The following is a 23464-nucleotide window of genomic DNA, read 5'->3' as shown; positions in this document are numbered from 1 at the left end:
ACTGTATATACATAGGTATTCCCACAAGACTTTCTTTACTATTTACTCTTTTGTAGACCTAGAAACGCCCCTGCTCATGGGACTTGTAGTTCTGCAACAGCTGGAGGTCTGTTTATTGCATATCCCTGCCATAAACTAACAAGGACTGCTGAGACTTGCAGAATGATGTGAGCAGAGTCTGAGTACAAAGTGAAAGTGATGATCTCAGACGTTTGGTCAGCTGTTAGTGGTGCGCGGACCAATGAAATCCCTGCAATATTGAATACAGGAAGCAAAGACCAAGCAGCAGAGCAAACACGCTATCAGTACGTACCTAAACCTTTTACTAACTAATATTTGTATAAAAGTGACAGTTCAAAGGCATTTCTGCTGTTCTCAGTGAATAGAGTTCAGCAAGCATTATAACACGTGGAATCTGTGCATTGTTTTAAAAACCTGTACTTTCTGGGAATTTGGCTCAAATCACAAAGCTTTAACCCTTTTGCTGCGAGGCTCTGCCGTTTTTGCTTTTTTTTATATATTCTGCTTTGCTGTTTGTCACTGACAGCTTTAAACGTTTGTAAAAGACCCCCCCAAACTGTACCAATACATTTTTTGAAAGCACAGGACCTGTAAAATATAAAGATGGTGCTGCTGATTATGTACACCTTGCCATAGTTGCGCAAATGTTTATTTAAATGGTATTTAGCATAAAAATCAACTAAATTCATAATTAGCACACACAAAACATAACTTAGAAAATTCCTACTAAGGGCACGTTCAAACAGGCATCTAAATTGTGTATAGTTCTGTAAACATCTAATCACAATACAGGAATCTATAAGGCCATATACACAGCTGCATCTACAAACGGAAAAAAAAACGTGCGTGTTTAGCGGCGTACAAAAAAAAAGTAGGACACGACTGTTCATTTTATGTATGTGTTTACACGTATACCTGTATGGATGAGCCCTATATTTAAAAAGATAAAACTAAGGCCCCTTTCACACTGAGACGCTTTGCAGGCGCAAGAGTGCTAAAAATAGCGCCTGCAAAGCGCCTTCAAACAGCCGCTGCTGTATCTCCAGTGTAAAAGCCCGAGGGCTTTCACACTGGAGTGGTGCGCTTGCAGGACGCTGAAAAATGTCCTGCAAGCCGCATCTTTGGAGCGCTGTAGGAGCGGTACATTTACTGCTCCTAAAACGCCCCTTCCCATTGAAAACAATGGGGCAGTGCTCCAAACCCGCCTGCAAATCACCGCTGCAGTGGCGCTTTGCGGGCGGTTTTAACCCTTTTTCGGCCGCTAGCGGGGGTTAAAACTGCCCGCTAGCGCCCGAAAAGCGCTGCTAAAGCGACAGTAAAGCACCGCTAAATATAGCGCCGCTTTACCGCCAGCGCGCCCAGCGCCTCAGTGTGAAAGTAGCCTAAGTGTAGCGCCCTGCTCCTAATGAACAGACGCTATTGTTTTTCAAATTTAAGTTGTCTGAAGCTAAAGTTGGGCTCACACTAATTATTCCAAAAAGTTCTGGTTTCTGTATCAGTTCAGCTGGGTAGTACTAATTTCCACTTGACCGTGGATGTCGCTGTCACCACAGGTAGGTGTAGAAATGCAACAAGCTGGATGTATTGAATACCACCTCTTGCTCGGAAAAAGCTCAGTGGGAGTGGTTTCCCTGCTGTGCATTCTGGGAGAGGGTATTTAAGGTACTGATGCCATTTTGTGGAGTCTCTTTTACCGGGGTTCACTATCCTGACCTCATGGCCCTCCTGGCCTGGGGTGTGTGTCACCTGATCCTGCGATTCGGGACCAGCTGACCAGACTCTTCGCAATTGAGAGAGTAGGCCCAGGAGTTTTGGGGCCTACTGATCCAGGGGTGGTCCTGTGCTGTCTCGCCAGCGGGGAGAGGCCAAGAAAACTGGAGGATCCAGGGGAGGACTTTTCTAGGAGAGGACCGAGCACATGGCTGGTATCTCTGGAGGAGCCTGGAAACCCAGTTGGAGGACGCAACCCAGATCAACACTCATACAGTATTGCCGGGTCGGCTGAAAGAAACTGGTACTGTATGGCAGTCCTGTAAATTTGTTCGGAATCTCTCAAGAATATTTTAGTTCAATATACAAGTCTGTGGCAGAGACTTTGAGCATCCCGCCCGCTGCTAGGTCAGTGAGAGGGGCCTATCCGATGGTTGCTGGATCCAGTCTGTGGAGCTGTTTGTCCTCTGGATCTGACCAATACCTCTAACCCGCAATTACCAGGTGCCTGAACTCCCCTTAACCCTTTGACCCTCTATTGAAGGACTTTGTGCTTATCCCAAATAAATCTGTGAAAAAGGACTAAGTGTCAGATTTAACATTCTTTGGGCTATTTCCTAACGGGACCCCTGAGACGGAGAAGCGAGCAGGTGAGGTAACGGTAAGCCCAAATAAAACCAGCAGCTCCTTCGGGGGTCAGTGCTACATAAGAATAGAAGGTGTGCAAAACTGTAGATAGGCAAAGCTCCCAACTGTCCCTGATTTCGAGGGACTGTCCCTGATTTGGAACAATGTCCCTCTGTCCCTCATTCCTCAGTGCTAAATCTTTCATCTGATTCCTAAATTGCTGCATTTGTAAATTTCAAAAGCCAATATAAAGGAATAGTAGTGGTAAAAGTAGTAGTAAAGAAAAGCACTTGTGGGTTTAGCCAATCTTGTTTTTTTGTACAATTCTCCTTTAAGGGGGCGTGGCAAGGGCCTCTCCTCTCCTCCTCTCACTCCAGGGCTTTAACACTGGAGCGGTGCACTGTCAGGACAGAAAAAAAAGTCCTGCGAGCCACATCTTCGCAGCGATGTAGGAGCGTTGTATACACCACTCCTAAAGCGTCCCTGTCCATTGCAACCAATGGACTGCGCCGCCGAACCGCCTGCAAAGCGCCACTGCAGTGGCGCTTCACGGATGGTTTTAACTGTTTTTCGGCTGCAAGTGGGGGTTAAAAGTGCCCCGCTAGTGGACGAAAACCTCTGCAAAAATGACGGTAAAGCGTCACTTTACAGCCGATGCCCCCAATGCTCCAGTGTGAAAGAACCCTAAAATTCTCACACTGACAGTCACAGGGATACCTTGCACCACTTTGCCCAGAAAATTGTTCCCCCTTCCAATCTGAGAGACCTGGAGCAGTTGGCAAAAGAAGAGTAGTCCAAAATTACAGTAGAGAGGTGTAAGAAACTCATTGATGGTTAGAGGAAGGGATTGATTTCAGGGGTCAAGTCCTGGGGAAAATAGTGTGGGAACTCCCACCCAAGATCCACTTGCTCTCCAAAAAAAAAAAAAAGACGCTCATATGCACGAATGCTTCAAAAGTGGTATTTTTCATCCAATTTTTGTATTGTGTGTATGAAGCTTAACTGTTAGTACATATAAAAAAAAAACAATCCTCAATAAACATAAATACGGTAATTCTCTGAATAATCAGCATTCATTCAATTGTGCTTCCATGCAAATGTGAACATCGAGTTCTGATCTTTATTGGGGGATTTTATTTTGTGTATAGAGTGTTTGTTTATGTGGTGAGTTTACACTTTTCATTGAACAGAGTTTGGATAAGACTGCTTGGGGAGATAGTGATGTGTTCCTGCTTAGGAGATGTATGTTAGCTTGGGGGGCTGCAAACTCTGCAGGGCTCCAACACACACTCGCTGCTATTCCAACCCTTCACATACTTCCACATAAACTTCCCTCCTGGCATTAAACTTTGCCAGTTAATGTGCTCAGCTTACCACCCCAAACTGATGTTCCTCCCTCAGCTCACCTCTCTCCCTGCATGTCCTGTGAGAAGAATAGCTGTGCTCCTCCTCTGGGTTCTCTCATCATATGGCACTGAAGATAGAGGAGGGGGGATTCAGTGGGACAGACAGAACAAGTATGCAGGAGACTTGGGGGGGGGGGGGGGTGTGGAGATAAGGAGACAGAAAATCAGGAGGGGCCGGGGGGGAGGATCGCATCACGAGAGGTCTGACTAATTGCAATCTCTTAGCAGCAGGGACCTGATCTACCCATCAGCTTGCTGTGATTGACAAGTAGATCAAAGCGAAAGCTGTCATGGGATCCCCTACTGGCAATGCCTGCATGGTCAGGTGTGCGGCACTTACTATTGCGAGCTGGTGTCGGCAGCTGCTGGTGTAGCACCTGCCACACAGCTCGCATACAAAGTCTTGCAGGACATGGCTGCTAATGGGAACTGAGTTCCTGTTGTTGAAAAAGTACAGGAACTCTGTTCCCATGCGTTCCCGCAGGACTTGAGCCCTGATTGATTTCAGTTATTTTTTCCAACGGGTGGGCTGCCAAAAATTTTGTCCAGTCCATTTTTGGAGTTTTGCGTGGAATGTTTCAGATTTGGCTTTTTGTTTCTCCACTTTTTTTGTGCCATACCAATGCAAACAAAAAAGATAAATATGACAATGCCTAAACATTTGTAATTGCAAGTAATGGTCAGGTGACAGGGCCTCTTAATGGGGTTTTTAGTGGTCTATTAGAACACCAAGTTCTGCCATGTCCTCCAATGCAGCTAATCAAGCACAGATCATGCAGTATTAGCTGCTTCCATGGCTATAAGAGTCGAGAATCACAGCTCTGAACCCAGAAGTGATTTAATACCTGTCACTTCAAGGTTCATTCACCCCAGAGGAGACTGGAAAATGGATGTGCACTGGCCACTCTTTCACTCCAATTTTTGGCACTTTACCACAATTCCGGGCTCCCCTTTGGAGTCTTGTAAATGTGATCTTTAAAAAGCAGAAGCAGCCATGAGCTTGCTTCAATCCCTTGAATACCAGGACATTTATAAACATCCTTGGTAGACAAGGGGTTAAGCTGCACTGGAAGATTCCCTTGCTTTCACACGCTGTGCATTTTTGACATCCCATTGATTTGCCAAACCCATGGTAATACATAAAAAGCAAGGCAAGCATGATTTTTAAAAATACAGTTTGGTGGTCGTGAATGCACTTAGTATTGGCAGATGCATGGGGGTGCCATTGCCAATTAATGCCTCCCATGTGGTGCAGGTAACGTACGTGGAAACACATTTCCTGCGCCACAGGTGATGTTAACGGGCCCTCAATAAAGATCCTTATCCTGGTGTGTTGGGGAACCTACGTGGTTTACAGCAGTTGGACAGGATTGTACACATAATCACAGCAGAACATGACCCATTTAAGTGAAAAGGGGTGCGTCACAACAGTGAGCCAAATTCTGGGCATGTGGATGCAATGTGCTACATCCATTCAAATAACTAATCTGACTGTAAACAAAAAAAGGAGATGGCAGTATTACCTACTGAATGCCGGTTAGCTGCACCTGCACAGCTTTCTGCAAAGTAATCCACCATGGATCACTCCTCAAATAGTGACACATGTGTAAACAAGGGTTAGTTGCATATTGCACACTTGTCAGTTATGAGACTGAAGGACTGTAGGCACCATAGGAATTTGAGGATGATTCCCAGGACTGAGGAATATTCAAACAAGTTAGTCAGTGTCTTGGCTCAGCATTGAACTAACATGTTGGGAACTGCATATGTGATGTACTGTATATGTAGAACTCCCCACGTAAGAGCTGCTGGGTTAGGATTCCCCACTGCTACACAGCCAGGCACACAGCAATTCCTTCATACAATCCAACACAAAAAAACAGTAATAAGCTTGTTTTGTTGTTTTATTTAGGGGTTGATTACTTGGATGGGGTAGGGAATTTATGGAATGCCCAACTTGTAAAATGTCCACAACTATTAACAGAGGGGACAACTTCCTCACTATGTACAGTGGAATCTTGGATTATGAGCATAATCCGTTCCAGGAGAAAGAATGCTTGAAATCCAAATCACACGCATATCAAAGCGAGTTTCCCCAAAGAAGTCAATGTAAATGAAGACAATTTGTTTTGCATTGACTTCTATTACATGCAATACCGCATTTGGCCGGGGGGGCGCCAGAGAGCCTCAGAAATACTCGGGGACAGCCCAGAAAGCCTAGGAAAGCCTCAGAAACACTCAGGAATGGAGTATTTCCGAATGATTCGGAGTGTCCCCTGCGCCCCTGCACTTCTTGCCAAATGAGGTACTGCCCATTAGTTTGAATTCTGCTTGTTTTGCGGGACAACACTCGTCAACATTTTGTCTTTCAAAACGCTCGTTAACCACATTACTCGTAAACCAAGGTTCCACTGTATACTGAAAAATCCTCTTCTTCCTTCTTCTTGCACAGACTTGGTTCACATATGCAGCTCCTGCTGACCTCCAGGGGAACTAACAGTCTTTATTGTTATTTCAGCAATAGGCTGGGAGAACATGTCCCTTTGTGGATTAAATAGCACAATGTAGAGTGAACAGCATCTCCTTCTGCTTTTCTGTAGATCTTGAGCCCAGTTCTACTGCTGCAGAAGATACCAGCCAATCTGGCTGCTTGCCTACCCAGTCCTCCTGACTGGCACACTTCCCTAGTCCTTTTTGACTGGCACACTACCATGGAGATTCCCCAGGACAAGGATGAAGACTTGAGCACAACGCTGTCTTCAGAGAGCACTGTTACATCTGACAGTCTCCCCCCCTTGTGTTATCCCTGCACTGTCCTGATATTACTCACTGTCTCTGCTTGCTCTTTTCTGGCATGAATCCCTCCTGTTGCCTCCTATGATGGGATACTTCCAGGCCAGCTATCCCGAGCTCCAAACAGAGGTAAAAAACCCAGACCTCAAGGGCCACCAACAGCCTCTCCTCAGTACTCCATCCAACCTCCCTGCTGGCATTGCCTATGTCTATGTATGGGATTTTCTCAGTTCCCTGCCAGCCCATCTCCGGGGATTGGATGAGGTCCTACAAATATTAATGGCAGCTCCTCCTAACCCTCGCTCTCTAATTCTAGAAGGTTTTCCAACCTTCCAGATATGGGGGGAGACACCAAAGAGCTGCAAGGATGAGTCATCCAGCCCTGAACTCTAGTAAACCCTGACCCATTTAAGACTCACAGACTTTAACCACTTCTGGACCGCCCACTGTACATATACTGATGGTGCGGTTACAGCGTGGCGCTCTCTCTCTGGTGGTGTGGGTACAGCGTAGCTCTCTCTCTGGTTGTGTCGGTACAGTGTGGCTCTCTCTCTCTGGTGGTGCAGATACAGCGTGGCTCTCTCTCTGGTGGTGTGGGTACAGCGTAGCTCTCTCTCTGGTGGTGCGGGTACAGCGTGGCTCTCTCTCTGGTGGTGTGGGTACAGCGTGGCTCTCTCTCTGGTGGTGCGGGTACAGCGTGGCTCTCTCTGGTGGTGCGGTTACAGCGTGGCTCTCTCTCTGGTGGTGTGGGTACAGCGTGACTCTTTCTGGTAGTGCGGGTACAGCGTGGCTCGCTCTCTGGTGGTGTGGGTACAGCGTGGCTCTCTCTCTGGTGGTGCGGGTACAGCGTGGCTCTCTCCGGTGGTGCGGTTACAGCGTGGCTCTCTCTCTGGTCGTGCGGGTACAGTGTGGCTCTCTCTCTGGCTTCCCCCAGCACAGTGCTCTCTTTTTTCCTTTAGTAGTCACTCAGTTTCTTACTGGGTTCCAGGCTCTCACTCTTTCCCTCAGCAGAGTGCTTGCTGGGGGATGAAGCCTGCTGCCTGTGGACAACAATGGGGCTTACAATCCTCCAGTTTTACATATCCCATGATACACTGCTAGCCTCTTCTGATTGGCCCTCCACTGTGGCCAATGAGGAAAGAAGCAAATCGGCAACAAGCTGAGCAGCCAAACAAGATGAGAGCTACGCTCTGCTGACAGGAGAAGGGGGGAGGCGAGCGGGGGAGATACGCTGACACCCCGCAGCTCGCCTTCTCCTTGTTACAGCACGGCCGCTTGTGTTCACTAGCAAGCGGCACCGCCTCCCCATAATGACCTCTTCCTCGGCTTCCCCATCCCTCCTCCTCTCCTGGTGTCCTAGTTGCCAGGTGCCCGTCGGCTGCCGGGCGCATTTGCGAAGCGACAGCCTGGGTTGCCATGGATGGGCTTAGTAGGCGGAGAATGCCTCCGCTCCTCCCAGCACCACCAGCGGCCGGCCCTGCATGTCCCGGCATGCAGCCTAGAACATCAGTGGCCAGCCCTGCATCTCGGAACCCGTGGCGGGGGCCGGCTCTGCATGTCACAGCCAGACATGCAGCCTGAAGGCCCCCGGCCCATCGGGCAAGCGTCTGGTCTGCCCTATGGCCTGGATGGAGACCAAATCACAATAAAAATACATTGTTTTAACAGAAATGTGTAAGTGTGCAAAAAGGTAGGACCCAAACAGCAATAAATATTTAACAGAGGTTCAAAGCCATCCCCTCCATATCCAAAACTAAAAAAGTATTAGCTAAGGTTGGACTTTTACATTAACATTGTTATAACACTTTTTTTTCTTTCTTTCTTTCAGATGTAATAATGCCATTCAAAACACAGCACTGGTAAGCACTAACAAATTCCACAAGGGATTTTCTAAACATACTAGCTTATTCTGACATCTGACACACTTCTTGACAATCTTCAGTAAAGGCAACTAAATAGACTTTACTATGTTATATTAAAGCCTCGTACAAACTTTCCTGTGGATTTTTGTACAAAGGCCGTCGGCCGTGAACTTGTATTGCATACACACGGCAGGACTTTTTCAGCCAACTTTCACCAAATCACGTGGTTTTTCTGCTCTTTACCGCCACCTTTGGTCAACTTATGTATTGTTGTCTGATCTTTTACATTGGTTCTGAGCATGAGTGTTTGTACTTTGTACAAACTTCCTATGGTTTTCTGTAAACACAATCGGACTTTGCTCCATCAGACTTTTGTTGCCATAAAGTTTGTCCATTCACACAGCCAACAAAAGTCTGATGAGAACAAAAAAAGTTTGTCCGATGGAGCGTACACATGGTCGGATGTTGCCTTAAAACAGCTAATTTACGTGTTTGTTATCAAAAAGTCTGATCGTGTGTATGGGCCTTACCAATTCAAAAATGCCAGTAATTTTATAGTCTACTATATCGTTTGGTTCAACATTTGCTTTTTGTTTTAAAAAAAGTTTTGAAGTTGCTGCTGTTTTCTTTTCTAAGAAACTCTAGACAAGCTAACGATTAGGAATCCAAGTCTGAAGGCAACAAGGGGGTGGAGTCAAGACGAGACAGTGAAGATTAGTGCAGGTTAAAAATAAGGCACGGGAGGCCGCTCTGCGGTGTCGTAGACATATCCACTAACCCCCAGCCCCTGTGTCTCTGTGATACGTAGAGAGCGTCTCCACGCAGGGCTGTAGGCCTAGGAAGGGGGTGAGTATGATCACTCGAACACAAGGCAAAACGGCTCGACTAACCATGACAAGCTCCATGAAGACTAACAGGAAGTGAGGATTTCAAACAAGGATTAGTGACATTTAGTATAGAAATCGAAGGGACAGGTAAGCACTGCACTGCATTCGCTTAAAGCTAGATAGCAAATAAAAAATGTACCTTTACATCCCCTTTATAGAAACTTTTTTTTTCCGTTTTGGATAGAGTAGAGATGGATTAGACCCCCTTTCAGTTTTTTTGCTGTCTGTGCCCAATTAAATCTATTTGTCCTGTTTACCATTATCATTGAAAGTGAAAAAAAATCCCATATTTTGGGTTGTCCCCAGAAAAGTAATAGTGGGGATATCTTCCAATGAGCACACTAATTTTGGTGACCTGAGGGTCCCCAAGAAATTCTCTTAATCTGCAAGGATTTCCTTACACTTCCTGTTTGGCTATGGGACAGGAAGTTAAAAAGTAAGTCCAGCCTAACACTAAAATCCCAGCATCTACTGTCATCCATGATGTAACACTAACCTATCTAGCCCTGTAAAGAAGAAATCTGTATACATACCTTTTTGAAGCCGATCCGGTCCCCAGTGGCGCAAGCTCTGCACAGGATTGCTCACGGGAATACATGCACGCAAACAGCACATGCACAGTGCACGTTTTGCGCCAGATGGACTAATTAAGGATGCTCCTGCCTGTGCTCAAGTGCTGACTAGTCTTTAGCTGTTCCCTATGTCCTGCTTTCTTTCAGTGTGTTCCCTTTGTTGCTGACCCCGTTCACTCCTGACACGATCTCGGACATGGGCGTCCGCAGGTAGGGGCAAGGGGGGTCAAGTGCCCCCCCCTGGAATTGGGGATCAGATCTTAAATTTAGCACAGTTGCATCGCTATCGGGGCTTCCTGCCCACTCCGTTCCTTCCCTATTGGCTATAACCGAGGGCCAATCAAAGGAGACCAGGAGAGGAGAGCATCATGTAGTCTCAAAGATTGGCAGCCTCATTTTCCATAGGGAGAAGGTTACAGCTCGATCAAGAGACAGATTGAGAGACTGCAGCCTGGAAAAAATCTGACGGAGAGAGTGCTACAGGACAAAGAATGAGGAGTGTGCCGGGCGGAAGCCAGAGAGACCAGGGTACAGACATGCTACACTACTGACCAGAGTTGCCCCCGGGGGACCCAAAGTGATTGATTGTCCAGCCGGAGGGATCACTGCTGTAGTTTCACTGGGTCTGGTAAAAGGGCCTGTTGGTCATTATCCATTACTTATCTTGTATTTACTTAACTGTACTACATCTGCAGTCTCTGACCATGATGTGATATGCATGTGATAATGACATTGTCGAAAGGGGAGGTGCATGGGTGATCCTAAAATGATGCCCCCCCCCTGAAAAAAGTTCTGCGGAAGCCCATGATCTCGGATCCTGTTTTGTCTTGTTGCTTGTTCCTGACTCAGCTGGTTCCTGACTTCGGCTCTGCTTACTATTCTGTACCCCGCTGCCTGCCTGTTGATGACTCTGGCTAAGCCTGTGACCACGCTTTTGTCTTTTATACTAGTTTCCCGATCTGTTTGAGTGTCTGCTGTTGCAGTTCTGCAACCCACTGAATGTTCCTGCTGCAAGTCTACTGAGAACTCTTGGCAGCCACATGTCCCGGCCCTGCAGCGCAAGTGAAGTGCTTCTTTAACTTTGGCTGGATTACTGAGCACAGCTACTGTTCCTGACCTGATGATTCTCCTATTTCCTTGGAAACGTATCTCCTGCTGAACGTTCCCCTATCTCGTGTTCCTCCTGTCCCTCTGCACCCTCTGTTCTACTTTCAGTGGGTCCTGGGCTGGAGATACAAGAAAGACCTTGTCATTTCAGTCTTCTCTTAGGTACAAGACAGCAATGTATTAACTTCTACCTCCAATTGTTGGGTGGTAAGGAATCTACTGTCTCCCTCAGGAGGCACTAGAGGAACCACTAATACCAGATGAACTTGACCTGGCTATTTCTTCTCCAATGTCCGTCAAAACCCCAGGCCTAATGGCCTTCCTAGATATAGGAATAGTATTATTAGATATTATTAAACATTTTTGGATCCCTTCACGCTGTACTTGATACAAGCTCAAAATGTGATAACAAAAGTCCATCAACCTTCTTTAGACATACTCAGAGTCTTGTCAATAAACTCCTACCATACCTACTATAAATTATTCATACATACCAAACCACATTTGTCCCTCAAATTGAAAGCCATGACAACACTACAAGAATTAAATACCCAATACACTCCACCTGGTTGAGGGCCTCATCTATTATGCTCCTGTCTGCAGATGCAGAGAAGGGCATCAAATGGGTGGACTGGCAGTTCTTAAAGTGTTACTAAACCCACAACAGTAAAACCAATCTGTATATGCAGTAAAGCATGCTTGTTATACTCACTGTAGAACCTAAGGGGTCATTCCACTGCATTGTGTAAAAAGGCTGTTTGATGCGGTCTTCTTTAATCCCCTCTTCTTCCACTGTCCCCAATCTATCTGCTGATAGAACAGAGCCTCGGGGGCAAGCTGCAGATGTTCAGTTTGGTGTGTATTGCTAGAGAGTTTCTTCTTTCTTGGGAGAGTGCATGTGATCAGCACAGGGCCAATTAGCACTGTCCAGAAAGAGGATCAGGGGTCCTGCAGCCTCATAGGACAATCAGGGGAGAATGTAAACTCCTCCTACAAGTTTTAACCAGACACTGATAGAAGTCACAAGACTGCTCTAATAGCTGACAAGAAAAGGTATTTAGCAGTTTTCATTTACTAAAATAATTTAATTTCCATGTTCTGTGTAGTGTGGGAGACCAGATATAGTGAATGCAAGGTCTTGGTTTTAGTAACACATTAAAGTCTACATTATCCCATATAGGTAAAGGTACTTGAATGCCTTCCTGGATCTCTGCTTTATATTCCACCCCCCAGAAAGCTATGGATATTAAGGTGACTAAGTCTGATTACTCCCCCCATCAGATAGCATTTGCCAGGGTTGTCCCCTTCTCTCCTGTAATTTTTGTACTAAAGCCATTTTCTTTCACCCTTAGGGCCAAATTCAAGATACAGGTTTGTTGACAACCAGCACTTACAAGGTAGCAACCTACGCTTATGTAGTACCCTCCTAGGTAGGTGCTAGAGTGAGTATATATATGTTTTGGTTTCTCTGCTTAACAGAGAGACAGCTAGGCAGATTTATATGCTGCCTGCTTAATGTAGAGCTGTGATTGATTGGTATAGCCTGCTAGTGTGCTCCGGTGCTGCTCATGCTTTCTTGAAAGTTTCACACTTGTCTGGTAGCTATGGGATGTACTGGACAGTGGGAGGAAACGTTAGAGATGAGAGCATGGATGTCTATACAGCCCTGGCCAATTAGAAGGGGGTGTGCCCCAAGGCATGCAGGTCAACTTTATTTATATCGCAAGAGCTTGGATCCTGCCTGGTACTGATGAGGAAAGCTGCCGTTGGTGCTTTGAGAGCCTTGTGAGTACAGACCACCACAGGTATTAAACAGTCAGTCCAAGTTGAGCAGAAATAGACCCCAAAATAGTTCTCTTGCCTCCTATGCCCCCCCCCCCCCCTCCACACCTCTTGAAAAAAACCTTACCAACTATAGCAGCCAGACACACTAAGGGTCAAAGCTCAGAATTTTCACTTGCCCAAATTCCCTTTGCGTTCCTTGCCAATTACTTCAGTGCTAATATACCCAGACTTTCCATCTGGAACAAAGGATTAAAGAGGAAGTAAACCCTGATGGGTTTACTTCTTCTTTGTCTCCCTGCAAAGTTAAAGCATAATGGGCTACTATGCATCGCATTGTAGCCCATTATGTGTCACTTACCTGACACAGGAGCCAGCGATGTCACCAATAAAAAACAACACAAGATACTTGCGCTTTAAAAAATACTGGTGTGTCCTTTTCAGTTCAGTCTGTATTGTTCATTAAAATAAATTCAAAAACTGTTTTTACCAAAGCAAGATGTTTTTTAAAAAGTTATCTGAGAAAACAGTACTTGGAATTTGCTGAAAATCCGACCCAGGATTTTACTAAGCAATTAAAAGATCCCATTGCGACAATACCAAGCCACCTACATTCAGAACTCATCAATGCAATTCCGGATAATCCAGAAATTGGAGACTTCTACATGCTGCCCAAGATTCATAAGCCAGGAAATCCAGGCAGACCCATTATAACAGGTATGAATACACTTACCGAACATATCTCAGGCCTTGTAGAAAACATGTTAAAAACTTTAGTCATGAACACTGCGAGTTTCCTACAAGACACCACTGATTTTCTGAACAAGCTTAACAATATACAACAATTACCATCAAATACACTTCTAGTCACCATGGATGTAGAATCTCTGTACAGTAACATCCCTCACAAGGATGGATTGTCGGCATGTCACAGATTCTTATCATCCTCACCAAACCAGAAATACACTGCTGAGGATGTGAGACAGCTCATCGAATTCATTCTTACACACAACTACTTCACTTTCAATAATGACATCTATCTCCAGTGTATGGGTACTGCTATGGGTAGCAAAATGGCACCCCAATATGCAAACTTATTTATGGCTGACCTGGAGGACAAATTTCTGAACAGCATACAACAAAAGCCATACAGATATTATCGCTATATTGATGATATCTTCATGATATGGACTGAAGGTGAAGAAAATCTAAACCAATTCTTCTCATTGATCAACACTTTTCACCCATCTATTAAACTAAAAATGGATTATTCAAACACACATGTCAACTTCCTAGACACTACAGTATACATCAGGGATTACAAGCTTCACACGTCGATATACAGAAAACCGACTGACCGATGCAGCTATCTTCACAGTTCCAGTTTTCACCCACAACACACTAAAGGGGCCATCATACACAGCCAGGCCATCAGATACCACCGAATTTGTTCAGACCCAGAAGACAGAGATAAACATCTCAGAACACTGGCAGACTCCTTCCACAAGAAAGGTTACAAAGAGAAAACCATCAACAACAGCATAAACACAGCCTTGAAAACCCAAAGAGAAAATCTCCTCCAATACACAGAGAAAAAAACAAATAACCGAGTACCTCTAGTCACCACATACAACCCAACACTAGAAGGGATCAAAAAGATAATCAAAGATTTACAACCCATTATAACAGAGGATGAAACTCTGAAAGGAATATTCCAACAACCCCCATTATTGGCTTTCAGACAACCACCCAACCTCAGACACAAACCAATCAGCAGGAAACTTCACTCTGATTATGAAGTCACAAATAATGGAAGCAAACCCTGCAATAAATAGCGCTGCAAACTATGCAACCAGATCAATCTATCCAAAAGTGTCACACACACAAACGGGACCTTCAATATCATGGGATCTTACAACTGTACCTCCAGCAATGTTGTATACCTCATCCAATGCAAAAGGTGCAGCAAAGGATCTTATGTTGGTGAAACAGGACAGAAGTTGCAAACGAGGATGAATTTACACAGACATACCATCAAGGAACATAAAGAAGACAGTTTATGCACACCTGTGTGACATCACTTCTCACAACCGGACCACACTATAGAAGACCTCAATGTTTTAGTTCTTAAAGGGAATTTCAGAACTATCCAGGAAAGGAAAACCTTTGAACTAAGAATGATAATTCTTTTTGACACAAAAAATAATGGCCTGAATTTAGATATAGGTTTCCTTACTCATTATACTAACGTTTTATGACCCCCTCTGTGACTAGCAACCCCCCCCCCCCTCCATTCCATAGCTCTCCCTCTGTCTTATCTCACTAACTCTTCTGTTTTCTTTATTGCCATTGATTTGTATGTGTTTTTTTTTTTTGGTGTTTTTTTTTCTCTTCTTTCCCTCAGAGGTGTTTTTTTTTTTTTTTTTTTTTTGTTTTGCTTTTACATTCTGCTTAAAAATGTGTAAATCAGTACTGCTTGGACCTTGAAGAAGGGGACATACCCGAAAGCTTGTCCTGAAAAATTGTATGTTAGTGCAAATAAAAAAAGTATCACGGACAGTACTCAATTTTCTCTGAAAATCCAGAAAGGTTGCTTGCTGTCCTTAGAGGATAAGGGATATATGTGCACAATCACCTGCGGCAGCTGCTTCTTTAGAGTGAAGTCATCTCATGAATAGGATACCAATAAAAGAATATATAGAAGAGCGCCAAATCAGTAAAAAGTGCATTTATTTTATACAATCAATAAAAGTCTCACTTACATCCATAATTATTATTGTCCTCCGTTTGATAGTCAAATCACTGTTCCCTTTCGCTGGTGCTGTTACTGGATCAATCCTCCTCCACAGCGCGCTAGGGGAAGCTCCGCTGTGTTCTGTGATGCACAGAGACACAGACTGGCTCGTACACAGCATGTAACGTCAGCCAGGGGGTTACCCGAGGGCACAACGCGTTTCTGAGCATGTGCAGGCCTTATTCGGGCATGCGCACTCCTTTCTCAAGTGCAGGTATAGGCAATGCTGCAGTGGACTGCTCTTAAATAGGAGAGTGAATAGATAATGACAGACAAGATAGCAATTAACCCTATAATCGATGCAAGCAGGTTGGGAGGGTTATACTAATGATAATACTATGGAAAGTGAATAAAATGGTTTACAACCACTTTAACTCCTCAGATGCCTCAGAAACATAGCAATTCAAACCAATATTTCCATGTATCTAGATGTCCAGGCACTTTATCAAGGCAAACGGCAACCTTTTTTCTTTTTACCCTTAGTCCCCTTCACCACTCTTAGAAGCAGAGGAGGCTGGCACTCAGTATTTTGGGGGAGGTGGCAAACAAACCTCCCCCCCTCACTCATACCGCCACCACCAACCAAAGTTGCAACACTCCCGCCATGCCTCGCCTCTCCTCTCGGCCCGCTGCCTTCTACTGTATACATAGAAATCCTAGAAAATGTGTGCTTCGATTACAACTGCTCCTACCTACACTGATCTGATCCATGGAGAAGTCCCAGCACAACCTGCACCATACACCGCTGCCACCACACACTGCTGATGAGCTTGCCCCTGTCGCTCTTGCTCTGCTCATAGCCGTCCTTGTCTCCCCAGTCTGCTCTAAGACTCCCAGCCAATCAGGTCTCAAGAGCTGCTTCCTGATTGGCCAGGATAAGAAACAGGAAGACAATATCAATCAACTGTAGTTGTTTGAATATACAAGTGTTGAGTTTCCATTGGTTCTTCCTTGTCCCCTACCCCCTCTATGACAAGGCTAAGGGGAGTGTCCCTAACTGTGTTTAAAGTGTATGTTTGGTACTTAATAAACAGTTTGTGCTCTGGATGTTTAACCCTCAACACCTGTGTGGCTTGTCTCGTGATTGAGGGGTTAAGGGCTGGGTATGGCAAGGCTGCATGTGCGTTTGGAGGACAAGAGACACAGGTCTGGCGGATATGCTCAGCAGGGGTATCGGAGATCCGTCACATGACTTATTATTAATAAAATACATTTTTGTACTATATCAGTGTCCATCTTGCCTGTAAAGTCCGAATTAGGGCCCTGTGGCCCTTTACCCTTTCTCTCCTCCAATCAACATCAGTCTTCTGTTTTTAGATAGTGTTACTATGCTCAAGCACTGATTAGAATGAGGGCTTTTTTTGATCCCTTCTCACCATAACCTGTTTGATAAAACTGTCTCGCTGGCTGTATTCAGTTTAGAATGAATGGCTATATATTATTTGGCTATATTTGCACTGTACACCAGTGGTTCTGGATGTGCATTTGGCTACTTGAGCCGTAAAGGCATGATTATCACAGCTCCTCCCACAAGTAAGAATAGTCATCTTATTTTTGAGATATGTGATGGAACCAGACATATGAATACAACCCGTTTTAATAAGTCTTTACTGTGCTATGCATAAATAAATATCAAACGCAATAAAAGTAAATAGACACTAGGTGGCAGCAAAGTAAACAATTGTATGAAAGTATTGACAGTAGTGGGTTCTGTTTCCAAAATCCAAATAACTAAAAAAAAAACGTTATTTTGTAATTGCAATTTTCTTTTGTGTTCATGTGTTTCTGTTCCTGTTCCTCTCTGGGATTGCAGTATGATTCATAAGCAGGACATGGGTGTCAACAGGATATACTATATATTGTACGGTTTTAATTATAATTAGGTACATCTAGGGACTTTTATTCAATATGTGTCAGCGAGTTTTGGTAGCTGTTTCCATTATGAAATTTTGGATTGTGCAAAGGAGTGTTGGCTTTTTTTTTTTCAATTTCTAGGTTGAGCATTAATGCAGAATCGGAAATCTTAGATTGTAAGCTCCTTGGGGGTTAGGGACTGATATGAATGTACAATATATGTAAAGCGCTGCATAAATTGACATCGCTATATAGTTACCTGTAATAAATAAAAAAAATATGCTTCTTGTAACTCAAGAAACCACCAATTTTTCTCAACTCAAGACAATAAACATAATAATGGACCTAGGGTATGTAAACCAGATTGTGATAGTAACATATAAATATATAAACAATGATGAATTGGTTCATAATAGTATTGTGATGATGATCAGGCAAGATGGTAAAACATGGCAAACTGTGACGTCGCATCATAGGAAAGCTCTACGCGTTTCGTGGTTATTATACCACTCGTCAGGAGCAGACAGTTGCAGGGTTTTGGGAATGTCTAGAAAAAATTACCAAAAATGATATAGTAAGAAACAAAATATAAAACATAAAAGGAAGAGGGGGAGCAAAAAAGATCCCAGCCGCTCTTACCTTGTTGTATGGGTAAAAATATTGTAAATGGTGACCATAATGGAATATCGCTAGATAAAACGTAATCCCCGTACTAAATAAATAATGTTTACATTGATTGGCTTTAATTATGTTATGTAGCAGTGAGCCTCATATAAAGTCCCAAATCTCTCTTCTTATTCCAAATATTTTTATTTCAATGAAGTCAAAAGTCAGATAATAAAAGTAAGGTTTACTATGTTTTTGCCTTTAAAGCTGAACTCCCAGCAAACTGTTAAATGCACATGTGAAATACATGTATGCAAACTGTTTTATACACTGAAGAATTTGTATTTCTGTCCATCCAGTCTTGAGATTTACAAAGTACTGTCAATTAGTGCAGCCCTGTCTATTTCTTTCTCCACTGCACTGTATTAACACTTATGCCCCATACACATGATCGGACTTTTCGCCAACAAAACCGTGGATTTTTGTTCGAAGGTTGTTGGCTCAAACTTGTCTTGCATACACACGGTCACACAAATGTTGGCCAACAATTACGAACGTGAGAACGCGGTGACGTACAAGACGTACGACGAGCCGAGTAAAAGAAAGTTCAATAACCAGTGCAGCTCCTTCTGATTGATTCCAAGCATGCGTGAACTTTTGTGCGACAGACTTGTGTACACACGCTCGGAATTTCCGACAACAACGGAAAATTTAACAACCTGTTATCAAATATTTGTTGGCAGAAAGTCCGACAGCAAATGTTCGATGGAGCATACACACGGTCGTACCTTCCGAAAACAAGCTCACATCAAACATTTCCCATATGCAGTATCCAACCGTGTGTGTACACAGCATTACACTTGCCCTCTCAGCAGCAGCATTGTACCCCATACTCATTCACATAGGATGGGGGCCGGTATCCAGGGGCCCCCTTATTAAAGGGGGCTCCCGGATTCCGATAAGCCCCTCGCCTGCAGACCCCAACAACCAACGGCCAGGGTTGTCGGGAAGAGGCCCTTGTCCTCATCAACATGGGGACAAGGTGCTGTGGGGTGGCCCTTCCCCAAGGCACCCCCCATGTTGAGGGCACGCGGCCTGGTACGGCTCAGGAGGTGGGGGCGCTCGCTCGTCCCCAACCCCTTTCCTGACCGGCCGGGTAGCGCGCTCGGATAAGGGTCTGGTATGGATCTGGGGGGGACCCCCACGCCATTTTTTCGGGGTAGGGGGTTCCCCTTAGAATCCATACCAGACCTAAGGGCCTGGTATGCTCTCGGAGGGGGAACCCACGCCAAATTTATGAAAAAAGTTCCCCCTTCAGAGCTCATTCTCTGATTGGCCACGACAAAAGTCGCCTGGCCTGGGGCGACTTAAAGTCATGTTGTAAGTCACCCCAGGTCGTGTTCAAGTCATCTCCAAGTTGCCTCACAAAGTCGTCCTGGAAGTCGTGTCACCCCTGTGTGAACCGGCTCTAAGGGTAGGGACTGATGTGAATGTACAATGTAAAGTGCTGCATAAATTGACAGTGCTATATAAGTAACTAAAATAAAAATAATAATAATACCCAACTTTGCCAGTTTAGAGTGACCCAGCGTTTGGGAATAATAGGGACAGGGAGAGATATTGCAGAGTCACTTTAACCAAGTAAACTGCTTTCATGACTTAAACTCTGGGTAAGATAAAAGTTACCCTGACAGGGGTATGCACGTACTGAAATGTAGCTGGTTTCTGCTACTAGCAACTAGAATTTCAGATCAAGGTCAGCAATAGTATTTCAGTATTTATTTTTTATAAAGAGACAAAAACATGAATTCTCTTTTTTACATGTCTTTATTGTTACCAATAGCTTAATGTTGTGCCTGGTGGAAGGCTTAATCAGACATGGAATTCAATGACTAGTTCAGGAAATATTTCCTTATAATGCATATGTCTAGTTATGTGCATCCCAAATATAATATACAGTAATACCTTGGATTACGAGCATAATTAGTTCCAGAAGAATGCTTGTAATCCAAAGCTCTCATATATCAAAGCGAGTTTCCCCATAGGAAATAATGGAAACTCGGATAATCTGTTCCACAGCTATGCAGTACCGCATTTGGCCAGAGGCGTGGGGGCGTCAGAGACACTGGAAAACACTCGAAGACACTCGGATACCACTGAGACAGTTGGGGAATGGAGTGTTTCTGAGTGTCTCTGAGTGTTTCAGAGTGTCTCCGAGCATCTCTGAGTATCTTAGAGCGGCCCTGAATGTCTCCGAGCATCACCTGCGCCCCCCGCACCTCTGGCCAAATGCAGTACTGCACACCCCAGAGGCTTGAATCCTGCTTGTCTTGCAAGAAATCGCTCACAAAGCTAGTCAGAATTTTGTTTCAAAAACAGCTCGTATTGCAAAACACTCATAAACCACGTTACTCGCAATCTGAGGTTCCACTGTACATATTTTTACAATATATGCCAGGGATATGCAATTAACGGACATCCAGCTGTTGCAGAACTACAAGTCCCATGAGGCATAGCAAGACTCTGACAGCCACAAGCATGACACCCAGAGGCAGAGGCATGATGGGATTTGTAGTTTTGCAACATCTGGAGGTCCGCTAATTGCATATCCCTGATATATGCAATATGCACAAAAATAATTTATGTGCTTCCAAAAAAAAATAAAAAATGATTTTCAGGTTTTCTTTGCAGGCAATATTTTACAATAAACAAAATTTTTCCTTTTACAGGATTTTTCTGTTAATCTTACAATCATCCAAATACATATTATTAATGGCAACACAGTCTAAACCCAATTTTGTGCTGATGTTGGCTGACGATCTTGGTATCGGTGACCTTGGCTGTTATGGGAATGACACAATAAGGTAGGAACAGTTGTTATCATGTCTGTCTAGCAGCACTAGGGTCATTGGTTCAAATCCCAACCACAGCTCTACCTGCTTGGAGTCTGCATGTTCTCACTTTGCCTGCTCTGCATAGTTTGGTTTCCTCCCACACTCCAAAGACACGCTGGTAGGATAATTGGCTCTTGTCTAAATTGGCCCTAGTATTTGTATGCATGAATGGGAGGTAGAACCCTTATGCCGTGTACACCCGACTGGACTTTTTGACGGACTAGGTCCGACGGAATGAATTTGTCGGATATTACGATTGTGTGTGGGCTCCAGCAGACTTTTTTTCCGTAAAAGTCTGACGGACCTAGAAAAAAAACGTGTTTCAAATCTTTCCGACAGACTCGAGTCGAAAAATCAGTTTGTCTGTATGTTAGTCCTACGGACGAAAACCAACACTAGGGCAGCTATTGACTACTGTCTATGAACTTCATTATTCTAGTCCGGTCGTATGTCATCACGTTTGAATCCGTCGGACTTTGGTGTGATAGTGTGTGGCCAAGTCTGTTCATTCGGAAAGTCCATCGGAACTCCGCCGAAAGTCCATCGAAAAGTCCGGTCGTGCATTCACGGCATTAGACTGTAAACTTATTGAGGGCAGGGATTGATGTAAATGTACAATATACTGTAAATGTAAAGCACTGTTCAAAATTGATAGCGCTATATACAGTAAATACCTGAAGTAAATAAATAAGTTACGATTTTTATAATTTTATTTTCATACAAGATCACTAACATCCCAATGATTTTGTGAGTTTATATTAAATCTTACCCCCAATAATGTTCTAGGACCCATTGCTGCTGCTGCCACCCAACCTATAGTAATTGTTCAATTGCATTAGCAATCAAATAAATAAAACTCAATGAAATACTGCAGAAATAAAGTAACAACATTTAAATTTTTCCTTCAACAAATGGAATTCCCTTCTATGGACTATCTATCCCTGTGTGGTTAATGTCACTGTTCTCCAGCAGTAAGACCATTTGACAGTTGAGGCCATGGGTCATTTTTAACACCTCCATGTTAGCCAATTGTAATTTCTGCATGTGACTACACAAGTTGTAAATCATGGATGTCATCTCATTAATTAATTATATAATTAGAAATCTATAATGTGATTACTGTGCTGTCTTTATTTGGTAGCTACTTGCTCAGAGATGGCACTCATCAGTGGTGGATTAAAGATCTCTGCTGTTTGGTCATACCACTGTCCAGCTCATTCTATTCCTAATATGTTTTGATAGTCCTTCATCGGTTGGGGGCAGGAGAAAGCTACAAATCAACTGCTTCCTTTAAAGACTTCCCAGCTTAAGGGCAATTAACCCTTCAAAAATCTGTAATTAAAGAAGTGGTAATCAAACCGTTGCAATAAAAAAAAAACGTTCCCTGCAGAATAGCATAAGGTGCTCGTTTTTAGCGCATATTAGCACATTATGAAATACCTTAAAGCAAAGTCCTCCAGCGGCGTGCTGTCTCTGCTCAGAGGGCTTCCATCTCCACCTAGTCTTCCTTACAGGTTTGCGGACTCCAACTGTGTGAGTGGCCAGAGCCACGATGACGTCATATGTGGGAGCCCTTGGTTACGGCACAGTGCTCTGAAGGTCAGGCACACTATGCCGGATGTCACCGGCTGCATCCAGGGTGAATATCTCCTAAACGGTGCAGGTTTAGGAGATATAAATCTTTACCTACATGTAAGCCTTATTATTGGGCCCTGTCCTAAGATGGATCGTTTCTCAAAATTGAAAATCATATATTCATTTCCACTTTGTTTCAATTATTTCTAGCCTACTCCAAAATTATCTTTGTGGTGGCGCTATACTTGTATCATCCATCCCACTGCCGGAACATAACGCCGATGCTACATACAGTTTATACAATGCTCACAGTAAGCAAATCTGTTAGTGAGGTTAATAGTTTTTTTTTTTTTTTTTTTTTTTTATAATCACTTTTTCTTTAAGACAAATTTCAACATACAACATAGAAATACACATTGCACAATATATCTATATAAATCTTTTCAGAAAACAAAAGAGAAAAAAAATAACCATAACCAAAACTCAATTTGTGCAAAACATTATTCAAGGTATAATTAAGAAAGGGGCTTTTTCAGCACCCTATTACATGTGTCAAACAACCTACAATACAAAAAAAATAATTATAAGTAATAAAAAAAAAAAAATTATATATGTGTATCATTTTGAATTACTATATTAGTGTCCTGTTATGTTCAGTGTTTTAAGTCAACATAATCTCATGCTACTATTTCATTTTTTATACCTCTCCACCTTTCATTTCAATTTACCCTTCTTTATGTGATTCCATTACGTGTTGCCCATCCCGTGCCTAATTTACTAATATAACATATCTTCCTTTAATGATCAATCATCTCTCACTTTGCCTCCCAGAGGAGGAAAAAAGAAACAACACAAAAAAAGAGGGAAAAAAAAGCCGAACTCCTCCCAATTTCCCCCCACCAGATGCATCTTATAGACCAGTGATGGCGAACCTTGGCACCCCACATGTTTTGGAACTACATTTCCCATGATGC

General features: G+C 43.7%; 1 protein-coding gene across 2 annotated transcripts in view; it reads left to right on the top strand.

Annotated features, from left to right (window-relative positions):
- Positions 1–233: 233 nt before the first annotated feature.
- Positions 234–23464, top strand: part of LOC143982247 (arylsulfatase D-like) — a 90790-nt gene continuing 67559 nt past the window's right edge. Inside the window, exons 1-3 of one of the 2 annotated variants that reach the window (XM_077480810.1) lie at positions 234–305; positions 8386–8416; positions 20751–20885. In XM_077480810.1, the coding sequence (XP_077336936.1) occupies positions 8394–8416; positions 20751–20885 (158 nt within the window). In that variant the 5' untranslated portion in view covers positions 234–305; positions 8386–8393. Of the gene's footprint in view, positions 306–8385; positions 8417–20750; positions 20886–23464 lie in introns of those variants that run through there. The other variant, XM_077480811.1, reaches the window with a different exon arrangement.

The sequence above is a fragment of the Lithobates pipiens genome, unplaced genomic scaffold (genome assembly GCF_037356315.1).
Source record: "Lithobates pipiens isolate NorthernLeopardFrog02 unplaced genomic scaffold, aLitPip1_a1.2 Scaffold_16, whole genome shotgun sequence".
In the NCBI taxonomy this organism is placed as follows: Eukaryota; Metazoa; Chordata; class Amphibia; order Anura; family Ranidae; genus Lithobates; species Lithobates pipiens.
Note: the sequence above shows the minus strand (reverse complement) of the source record. Positions and strands in the feature narration are given on the sequence as shown.